This window comes from Labrus mixtus, chromosome 16 (genome assembly GCF_963584025.1).
Source record: "Labrus mixtus chromosome 16, fLabMix1.1, whole genome shotgun sequence".
Taxonomy (NCBI): domain Eukaryota; kingdom Metazoa; phylum Chordata; class Actinopteri; order Labriformes; family Labridae; genus Labrus; species Labrus mixtus.
In genome coordinates, this window is record NC_083627.1 from 12,555,175 (window position 1) to 12,566,607 (window position 11,433).

The following is an 11,433-nucleotide window of genomic DNA, read 5'->3' on the forward strand; positions in this document are numbered from 1 at the left end:
GTTGCTCTCTTTCCGTTGGACAGGTGAGTTTTTGTTTTGTTTGTCCTCATCCAATATGTCGCTTTTTTATGTCGTGATAATAGCCCAATGCTAAAGTTATTTTTCCATTATTACTGACACTGTAGCTATTTTTATATATTATACATTGTTGTTGTTGCTCTGTCTCTGTCCTTCTTCTCTCTGTATCTCCCTCTATCTAACTCTCCAAGCCCAACACAGTCTCATCAGATGTCTGTTCATCATGAGTCTGGTTCTGCTCGAGGTTTCTGCCTCTTAAAAGAAGTTTTTTCATCTCCACTGTTGCCAAGTGCTCATGGTGGATTAACGTTGAGTCTTTGTAATTAATATAAAAGAGTAAGGTATTTTACCTGCTCTTTTGTAAAGTGTCTCAAGGTAACATTTGTTATAAATTGGCGCTTTATAAATCAAGATTGATTGGTTGATAGGCAAATGCGTATCGGCTTTGAACGGGGCGTTTTACAGATGTAATGATGTAAGGTTTGTTTTTTTGGTTATGAGAAGGAAACATTCACTTCAACGCAGTGGAAACCCGGATTATTGAGACCTCCTCCCGCCCGCCTGGTTAACTGTTGCTGCGAAGTCTCTCTCAGATCATCCTCATTTTCCAATGATGTCGAGAATACAAGTAATACAAAGAAAAAGTATAAGTAACAAGATAATAAGGATGTAGAGGTAGCAAAAATACAGTAAAAACAGAGAGCACTGTAGTATGTTAGTCATGTTTTAAAACTGACCCCTGGTAACCATGGTAACCATTGTATTGAGTTTGAATATGTTTTGTAATGTGTTCCAGGCATGAGCAGCACAAAAGGTAAAGGATGTTTTCCCAATGTTAGGCCCTGTGTCAACCTGGCAGAAAAGCTCTGTCTGTCGATTACCAGAAAGTGCGTTATAAATAAAAAAGCAGCCAAAGCGTGTCCCGTCTGAAGCCGTTTTCACATTTGCACTGCTGAAAATGTCAGAAGAACCGCCCCTGACATCCTCCTGATCTGGTTGTTCACACATGCACCTCACAGTGGGAGACGATCCCTATCAGACGGGGGTGGGGGTGGCGGTCTCCTGAGGCAAGACATGACAAAGGCTGTGTTGGAGAAGCACAGTTTCCCTCTGAGACTCATGTCACCCAGTTCAGATAACTACTTGATAAATTAAATATTTGTGGTGATGCTAAACAGCTGAGCAGGCCCACACTAACAAATGAACATGAACGTGAATTAGCAAATGAACGAAAGGAGCAATAAGAAAACGACAAAACAGGATTAGTGCATCGGTTTTAATTGCTGAAACCTAATAAGCAGAGCACGTCTTCCACAGTAGGTGACAAAAAAAAAAAAAACTCACATGCAGTCCAGAACATTTAGCATGCATACTTCAGGGAAACTCTACAATTTATTTTTCAATAACGGCTTCCATATAAGCAACAAGGGGAGAGATCAGTGAGAAGACTCATTATTTCTATATAGATATTTTTCACGCCTGTAAATGATGCTGGTGGGTAGAAATCAGGCAAGGCTATCCCCCCCTGCCAACATTAAAAAAAATAGATATATATTTTCTGAGAAAAGATTCCTGGTTTTTGCTGTCAGAAAAGGCTACTTCCACATGTACATGATTTCATCCAAATTCCCATCCCCGAGTCCTCACAAACATAACTTGACACACTGAGCACGAGGGAAGCTTTAGTCACAGAGATCAGTGTTTCCCATGGGAGTCATACCCTATTTTATCAAGTTAAATTGTATCTTAATATTAGGATTTTGTCTATATTAACATACTGCATGTGTCACCATCAACTGAAATCTAGCCATCTTTATTTCCCTTTCATTCTCTTATCTTCACACAACTGCACCTCTCCTCTGTCACACACAGTCTGTTCATTTTATGCGTTTGTGCTCTTTTGACAACTTTTATCAGCAGCACGTTTTTTATGAGGACGCTCGATTCACCTTACTCATCTTTGAAATGTGTCACTCCACGTTCTGTTATCACAACAGGTGAGCTGTGTTTATAGATGCTTATTGTCGATGTAGTATTGACAGGTGCTATTGCAATGATAATCTACTGCTAGCTGCGGCAGAAAAAACCTAAAATGACAAGATAATTAGCTTACATTTTAACGTGAGAAGTGACACCTCGATCAGTGCTTATATGGGAGAGACCTACCAGATGTCCCTCTTTCTCTCTCTCGTGGAAGGGCAATTCAATTCAGTAAAAAAGAAAAAGATTAAATGTTTGGCTAATAAACGTGGGCAGCCGCAAATATAACTGGTTGGCGTCCCGAGTATCGTCTATGTGTGAGAAGCACTGGAGATTTTCTCTGCGTGGGCAGCCAAGTGCACTTTCAGACTAACGTGCTCTGCAAATCTTTTACCACAAATGCAGCAACCAAATGGTTTCTCGTCCATGTGGATGACCATGTGTCGTTTAAGAGTTCCGTTTTGTGTAAATGTTTTGCCGCAGACTTTACAGCTGAAGGGTTTCTCATCCAGGTGCGTGGTCATGTGTCGTTTCAGAGTTCCACGTTGTGTAAATTTGTTGCCACATACCGAACAACTAAAGGGTTTCTCCCCCTTGTGGACAATCATATGTCGTTTGAGAGTTCCGTGGAGGGCAAACTTTAGACCACATATTGAACAACTATATGGTTTCTCCCCCGTGTGGATTGTCATGTGTCGCTTGAGCGTTCCGTGAAGGGCAAATTTTTGAGCACAAACTGAACAACTAAATTGTTTCTCGCCTGAGTGGACGGTCGAGTGTAGTCTCACATTTCGCTTTGAAGGAAATCTTTTACCACATATTGAACAACTGAATGGTTTCTCTCCAGTGTGAACTCTCATGTGTAAAACCAGATTGTGTCTGCGGCTGAAACTTGTTTTACAAACGGAACAGTTGAAAGGTTTTTCTCCTGTATGAACACTCGCGTGTGAGGTCAAAGATGCTTTCCGTGTAAACCGCGTGCCGCAGATGGAGCACCTGAAAGGTTTCTCTACTGTGTGTGTTGTCTTTCGCCTCTCAAGTTCTTCTTTCCACTTATACGTCTTATGACAAAGTTTACAATCCAGCGGTTTTTGTCCTGTTTTGCTTCTTTTGTGTTTTGTGGTGCTTGTAGCGCCTTCAGAGGAGCTGGGTGATGTGTTTCCAGTGATACTTTCTGTTTCACTGACAGCTTCTTCACTAGCTGACTGAGAGTTCCTGATCTCCCAATCCCAGTTACTGTCATCAGTATCTGATTCAGAGGATTTGTCTCTGTCCTCTACTGTTGGGTGTTGATGAATATGTGAGGACTGAGGTTTCTCTCCATCATCATCATCATTCTCTTCTTCACTTTTCACAGAGACAGGAAGGAATATGGACTTGGCGACATCAACCTCCTCCAGCTCTCGAAGCGGCTCTCCCTCCTGACTGCTCCAGAGTTCCTCCTCTTCCTTCTTAATGAAAGAGGACTCTGATTGGTCCTCATGGTCTAGGCTGGGGCTGCACTCCTGCTGCTCAGAGGGCGCTTCTTCTTCACACACCGACAGCTGCTCGACGTCTGCAGGGAATAATTATACAAAATGTAAGTTTTAGAAAAGTGTTTTTTCTGTTTACATTTAAACTTCTAACAGCACTATTTTCTTAAACATGGGGAGAAATGCTTTATGCTTTATGTAGAAGTCTTTCAAACTTCAAACCTATGATGGACCGGAGCAGAAAATAAATAAACGGACTTATACTTTGAGTCACTGATCATGTTGTGGGCATGTGTGGAACTGATACATACAATCTCTTATTATTATTCTAATTTATGCTTTCTAGCCATAAGCGGGACAGGGAAAGGGTTCCCCGCCGCCCCCGTCCAGGTGGCCTCCTGTTTGCCTTCCCCACTTTTTACATTGATAGCAGTAACAATATGAATTGTTTTTCGGGGGGCGGACCACAGACTCATGCTTAATGCACCATGGAGCCTCATCTGGTATCAGAGTACAGAATGCATTGAGCTACTTATTTATATGGCCCCAAAAAAGTGACTGTGATTATTCAGTAATTTAAATCATTATGGACTCCTTCCACCAGGGCACTCCATGCTAACAGGTGAAATTTATTTGCAGAGTGGTGTGAGACCTACAAAGTGATGTCTGAGAGTTCCCCTATGCCAACAATACTTTCAAAGGGCACCACAGAGTAGATAAACAGACTATAAAGGCCCATCTTCTTATGTTCTGGTTTTTTAAAGGGGCTATATTTAACTTTCAAAAATACTGTGTTTGTAGCAATACCGCATGGTGCGCGATCTCCCTCGCGTGCTGGTCATACGTGCTCGTACGCACACAAACGAGCATCATCATCGGCCGCGAAACACTGGATATTTACCGGCATAATGTTTACAGAGGAGGTAAGTGTTCATACACATGTGAAAGTCTGTGTGTCTGTATTCATTCTCCATCCTACAAACGACAGTCTCAGCAGGCACTGGCTGAGAGCGGGAGTGTGTGATGAGTTTGTCCGCCTTTGAGAGCTCTTAGGGCGGATAGAAGTGTGTGGAAGGCGGCCTCTGGCTATATCGGGAGCGTGTGATGAGTTTGTTCTGTTGATCTCTGTAAGCGGAGAGCGGCATGAGAAGGACGTTGAGAACGTGCATAAAATGTCACTTCCTGGAGCTTTCGTGGAAAATACGACCCTGGGAAACTTTTTCATACAGGCTATATTTTGCCCTCTCCCTTTATTTTCTCTTTAACTGCATCCCAGTCAAAAGTTATGATATTCTTTAAGTCCCTCATTGCTGTACACTAATGTTACTTTAATATAAGTTAAATTGATTGTTAGGTGAAGTTTTGACTTTGTCACTGTTGCTATAGTTACTCAAACACAGGCTGATACTGAGCATTTATTTAGAGCGATGAAGAGGCAGTTTCACCAGAACTACTTCACAGATGTCCAAAGCTCAGTGCTATATTTTAAAACGGATAGTAGGGGTTCCCTAAAGTAGTGGATAGACTCTTAACTTTCCCCCAAAATGTTTTTAATTTTAATTGCCCGGTCCAGCAGAGTATGAAAGGACTCTGTTATAAACGCTGACATGTTAGACTCCTCTTATATTATATTTAGCCAATTAGATAGAGTAGGGAGGAGCATCCCTTCATCATCCTGAAAAAAGAAAAAAAAAGCATACTACTAAAAATTGTCAAAATATGTGAATCAGAGGAGATTTAGAAATTGGTATACCCTATGGATTCTCTTCCATAGTCTCCATACCATGGCATGAGACTAAACCGGAAGTGCAGCTCGATTTGATTTTGATTTTGTATTTCCTCTCTTGACAGAGGAGGTCTGCAGCCAGACAGTCTTGGGATGGAGACTGAATAATAAGTGATTTAACTCCGTAAACCCTGCTGCACTACACCACTGCTGGGCGCCAAATATTTGACAATTTCTGGGTGAATTCAAACACATGTAGCCGAATTATTCTTGCAACTTGGGGGCACTTGGTAAGAGTTTACTTGCATTTTATGATAACTGACAACAATTAAGTTGAATCACTGGGCCCCTCAGAGTTCTTATTTTGTTTCTGAGGTATTGAAACAGATATAAGAGAAACGTGTTGGTCACCATCCGATGAAACAACAGGTGATGCAAAGGGAGAAAAAAAAATAGTTTAATCATACAAACCTGCAATTTCTAAGCGGATTTCCGGCTTGTAGGAAGTTTCCTGAAGTTTCTGTTGATTCCCTTTCGAGCGACAGATTTCCTCCTCGTACTCTGATATCGTCTTTTCAAAAAGATCAAATATCTCTTCAGCAGCTGCAGTCAGTCTCTGGGTGACAAAATCTTTCAGCAATTGAACTTTGGCCATTTCTACTTAGTTAAGAACATTAACTTCTCCTCCAGACTCTGCGATAAGAGCTGCTGCTGTTGTTGTTGTTGTTGTTGTTGTTGTTAATTCTGAGATCGTCAATTTCAAGCTAGCCAACGAAGCTAATATATCCCGACAGTGTAGGGCACCACGGTATATGTAAAAAAAAAAATAGATAAAGAAAGAAAAATATTCCGCTCAGAGTTTCAGGCTTATCTGGAAGTTATTGTGTCCGCAAATATGTACATATCCTGCTCTCCCGTTTGCTCTCTGTCCAGCGAGAAAGCTAACTTTAGGCTAACTTACATTAGCACTCTGAGCTAACAGTAGCTAAGGCTGGAGGGAAAAACATCCCAAATCTGTGCAAAAAGAACTCTCCGAAAATAGTTTAGTACATACAGCCTCCGGTAGTCCACATCGGATTTATTTTAGGGTACCGTACGTGGTAACAAAGAGGGAGAAACCACGTTAGCCACACGGTTAGTAAAAGACGTTTCCGGTAGCATTCTTCTTCTTTTGTATTCTGCGCTGTGGCGGGAGGCATTACCGCCCCCTAGTGTACCGGAGTGTGGACCAGTACGTGATCCTGTAAAACTCTACTAGTTCAATAAGGACAGGCAAGTCTCAGTGAAGCAAACTTTATTTTGAAAATGTATTATGTTATTGCATGTTTTAAACTGATATAAAGAGTCACTACCAACACAACCTTCTTTATCATGTTAAAGTTATGATTACATTTTTGGATTATGGATGACGGATAGACAAATGTAATAAATGGAAAATTTGAATGATCAAAGCCAAACAACTTAAAATGAAAAAGAAGTGAAAACTGAAACGAGCTTGAGTCACTTGTTCAATAAATAAAATGTTTCTCTAAGTGCCGCTGATGGAAGGCCCTGTGTCCACCTAGCATTTTTTCCAGCGCCAGCATCTTTTTTTCAGTTGTTTTCAATGAGTAGAGAGCGCTGCCAGCAGAAAGCGGCCGCCTGGACAAAAAGCGCAGTGCCCTGTGTCTTTTCTTCTGAGCGCCGAAGTAGAAAATCTTTCAACTTTTCAGAAAGGCACTGTTGACGTCACCAAACCTCTTTTCTAAATGTTTGACATTCCCTGTATTTTTTTGTCTCCTACGGTTCGTGTCTTACACTCTCATCCTCCTCGCTCCGTGTCTGATCGGGAAATAAAATCTCAAATATCAAACATGCAGTAAAAGGTAACGGAGCAGTGTCGGTCATACAGCGGCCGTTGCCATGGAGACAGGACGGACGGGCGGCGCTTTTCTTCTCATCGCACAAACGCTTCATGTGAGCACTCCCGACCGAACAGCCAGCGCTTTTCTGGAAAAAAAAAACGCTAGGTGGACACGGGGCCTAAGATCTTAAATTTGAAAATAACAACGAACACATAGATGTCCTATGAGTGTAGCAGTGTTCCCCTCTGTTACAGCATAGAAGGATTAGGAAAGTCTATTATTTTACATTTGCAAAGGAGATTTTGCCCACAAAAGAACCAAAAAGCTTGTCATATTGCATGATTATAGATCAAACTACCAAACTACATATAAATGAGTCTTTACATGATTAATCCAGCAGTCAACCTCTCTTAATAATCTCACTGATTTTGTTAACTTGCTGAGCTTGGGTCAGTAACATGTCTTGGTAATAACTAACAGTCCTGAGCTAATCACACCTGTTCGGTTTTTTTGAACCAGGCTGTAAACATGTCTGCTGTAAAAACAGGCTTTTCAGAATGGGTGTGTATGTGACTGTGACCTGTGCTTCTGCAGCCAGCCTCCAGTGGAACTGCAGGATTTGCACTTCAGCCTGGGCTTCATTTTTTAACACCGGAGGATGCCACTTTGTCAAAGATTGTAGCTGTAGAGTGTTGACGTAGTTTTGCTCTCGGTACTTAAAAGACTAGAGCCCGACCGATGAATGAATGTGTGCAGGAGTTTGCGCTGCAATTTTTCTGTAGTAAAAAAAAAAAAAACAGATTGCCAAATACTGGGTGCTTAGGACTTTTTGTTGCAGTGGTATTGAAAAAGATATTGATGTCATTTGATTTTAACTAGAATCTTATCGGAGATTAAAATTTGGTACCACGACAACCCTACAACACACTTTATGACACTGGAGAGGAGAGAATCTTCATGATGTAACTACAGGGTTTTCTCCGTGTGAACCGTCATGTGTCTCGTCAGAGTAACTTGTTGCGCAAATCTTTTACCACAAACGGAACACCTGAAGGGTTTTTCACCTGTGTGGACAGTCATATGTCGCTTCAGAGTTCCACGTTGTGCAAATTTTTGACCGCAAACTGAACAAGTAAATTGTTTCTCGCCCGTGTGGACAAACAAGTGTCGTTTCAGGTTTCCTCGTAGTGCAAATGTCCTCCCACAAAACGAACAGCTGTACGGCCTCTCTCCTGTGTGGCTCCTCATGTGGAGGAGCAAGTTGTTTCTCAGACTGAAACTTGTTTGACAAACTGAGCAGCTGAAAGGTTTCTCTCCTGTGTGAGTTCGTAAGTGTAACGTCAAAGTCGAGCTTTGGGCGAACCTGGAGCCACAGATGGGGCACCTAAAGGGTCTCTCCCCTGTGTGGACCCTCATGTGCCTCTCCACATCTCCTTTCCATGGAAAAATCTTCTTACAAACCGAGCAGCTGAAACGCGTTCCCTCGGAATGATGTCGCATGTGAGTCGCCAAGGAATTTTTCCGCAGGTATCGTTTACCACAAACTGAACAACTGAAAGGTTTCGGTCCTGTTCTGTTCCTGTTGTGTTTCAGCGGATGTCCCTTCTGACCTGAACTTGTAGCGACTTCAGAGGAGCTCTTTACTAATTCTCCATTTTTACCTTCTGTGTCAGTTACAGGTTCTTCACTGTTTTGGAGAGGGTTCTGATCAGACTGAGAGTTCCTGATCTCCTCCCAATCCCAACTACTGTCATCAGTATCAGACTCGGAGGACTGCAGAGTCTTGTTTTTGCTCTTTTTGGTTTTGTTTGGGTGAAGCTGTGAGGACTGCGGTTTCTCTTCATCATCTTCTTCGTTCTTCAAATTGACAGAAGTGAACGCGGACTCGTTGATACAAGCCTCCTTCAGATCTTGAAGCTGCTCTCCATCCTGACTAATCCACAGTTCCTCCTCCTCTTCCTTTTTAATGACTTGGGACTTTGTTGGATCCACCTGGTCGAGACTGGGGCTCCAGTCCTGCTGCTCAGGGGGAACTCCCTCATTTCTCACCAACACCTGCTGGATGTCTGTGTGGAGAACAAATACAAATTTTAGAAAATTATAGTTTACTGAAAACCTTACACATTATCAGGGCTGACGTGCCCTCCATCCAGGACTGATACCAGACCAGGGGCAGAAGAGGGGTAGGCAACATCACTGCAGACTCCTCACACCCCTGAGAACAATACAGTCCCTCCAGGATTTCACGGACATTTTGGGGGATTTTCTGCGGCCTAAAATGACTGATTTAATGGCAGCTTTTCAAGAAAATTGCAATGCAAGTTGTGATGTTTTTAGACGTTTTTTTGCAATTAAATTGCAGCAGCAAGCGGAAATTGCGACACTAGTTGTTTTTAATGTAAAAAAATCTTCTTTTTTTTTATTATTAAACTATTTTCTTACACACAATTCGATGTGATTGAGTGATGCCTACATGTTTAACCTGAGCAGAGCCATTAGCTTTGGAAAGTTATATTCCTCTGCCTCACTCAGTGATGTCTCTCTCTCTTTCACGCACACACTCACACTCTTCATCTGATTTCATTACACATCCAAATTAATATGTTGCCTTAAGCTTTTAAACCACTTTGATTTTACATTTTACGACTTTGTATTCCTAACTACTTTCATGAACGCACGCACACACCGTTTGTTTCGCAATCAGACAAGCTCTATCCATGCTTATTTATTTAACTCGCCTTGCTTCTTTCAGCACTTGCAATCGATCCGGATGCAACAGCCTCTGTCACTGTGATTTGTCTTGTACGTTGTCCGCACGTTTCAGTCATTCTCCGGGCGTGTTTTGCGGTAAAGTTTGCAGAAAAGTTGCGGTGATTGGACAAAATTGCAAGGTCGTCCAGAATTTACGGGGATTGATTGCATTTGCGTTAATTGTTGCGATCGCAACTTCCTGGAGGGACTGACAATAACTGTGACACACACACCCCCACTGTCCAGCATGTGAAGAGCAGCCCTCCCCATGGCAGCCCTGCAGCGTTCTGCACCCAGGAGGGGAGGGGGTCCTAAAGGAGACGGCAGCTGGAACGAGCCTGACAGGCAGAGGCTGAAAAGAGAGGGTTTTTTTTGCTGAGGACAGTCTCAGATAAATAAGAAGTTTAATGAGCTGCAAATCATGCAAAGCTCCTCAAAAGGTCTCACAGACTGACGACATGAAAGGTGAACAAAGGTGATAAAGAATTATCATGTTTATTTCAGCTTCTGTTGCACTCCTCACCAGTGCATTATTGTCTTCTGTAGGCTTGTTTATATTAGTTTAATAATATCTGAGGACGTTTTGCCCCGGGGCTGAATGTTGGTTAACTAATGTCAAACAATTCACGATATAAAAACATAAACATGAAATATATCACCGTCAACAGATGGCAGACCTCTTTGTCTAACCTTAGAAAATATTTCAAACTGTGTCTCTTTGGAATATTTAACAGCAGGTAGAGGGTGGCAGCTGGTTGAAGAGTTAAAAAAAACCAACTCAATTTACAAACCTGCTCTGGGTGACAACACGTCTGAGTCCAGGAGTTGTTCTGGTCCCTGGTTCTGTTTCCATCCACCGAGCTGCTCCTCGTACTCTGATATCGTCCTTTCAAACAACTCAAATATCTCTTCAGCAGCCGCAGTCAGTCTCTGGTTCACGAAGTCTCTCAGCATCTGGACTTTAGACATTTTTGAACAGCTTTTTCCTCCAGAAACACTCAAATGTGAGGATGATGAGTCTGTCTGTTTTTAGATAGCAAGCCGAGCTAACATCACATTAACCATTTTTCAATCAATCTGATCGATTCTAACAGTTTATGGGACACTGTATGTTTACTATAATACACATATAATTGCCTCGGTCTCCATAAATACTCTCTTTCTGTCGCTGTGTCCGAGGTTCGGCTCCGTCTATTTCCTGCGAGCAAGCTAACATTATGCTAACTCAACGAAGCATTTTAAAATAGCATGACATGGGACTACGGTTAGAAAATACCATATCGACGCGTGAATACCAACTAATGTTTCTTATTTATACATGAAGTCCGTTAACTCTGCCCGAATGCATTTCACGTATGTAGCAACAGTAGGAATTAGAATGTTAGTAGCGCTTCCGGGTACCATTCTTCTTCTGTTGGTTTTATTGGCGGTGTTTTATTACTGCCACCTACTGGCGCATAAGAGTTTGATTCTTCCTTTTCTTTATCGTCTTGTTGATTGAGTAAAATTACGATTGTGTAAAATGTGTGGCCCAATGTCAGCTCACACTGTACTACTGAATCGTGTACAATGCACATCATTTATTTGCTCACACTATATGACATTGAATAAATCGGGACGGAGTATTCACAAGTGTATGTGG

General features: G+C 42.0%; 2 protein-coding genes across 2 annotated transcripts; both read right to left on the reverse strand.

The window, feature by feature from the left end:
* Positions 1-1,280: 1,280 nt before the first annotated feature.
* On the reverse strand, positions 1,281-6,355 carry LOC132990800 (zinc finger protein OZF-like). The gene is made up of 2 exons (XM_061059251.1): positions 5,668-6,355; positions 1,281-3,553 (listed from the first exon to the last, which is right to left on the reverse strand). Exons 1-2 carry the CDS (start codon positions 5,849-5,851, stop codon positions 2,310-2,312), a joined length of 1,428 nt encoding a protein of 475 aa, XP_060915234.1. The 5' UTR covers positions 5,852-6,355; the 3' UTR covers positions 1,281-2,309.
* Positions 6,356-6,473: 118 nt separating this feature from the next.
* On the reverse strand, positions 6,474-11,194 carry LOC132990806 (gastrula zinc finger protein XlCGF57.1-like). Its single transcript, XM_061059259.1, has 2 exons — positions 10,583-11,194; positions 6,474-9,106 (listed from the first exon to the last, which is right to left on the reverse strand). Exons 1-2 carry the CDS (start codon positions 10,758-10,760, stop codon positions 8,007-8,009), a joined length of 1,278 nt encoding a protein of 425 aa, XP_060915242.1. The 5' UTR covers positions 10,761-11,194; the 3' UTR covers positions 6,474-8,006.
* Between the last annotated feature and the right edge of the window lie 239 nt (positions 11,195-11,433).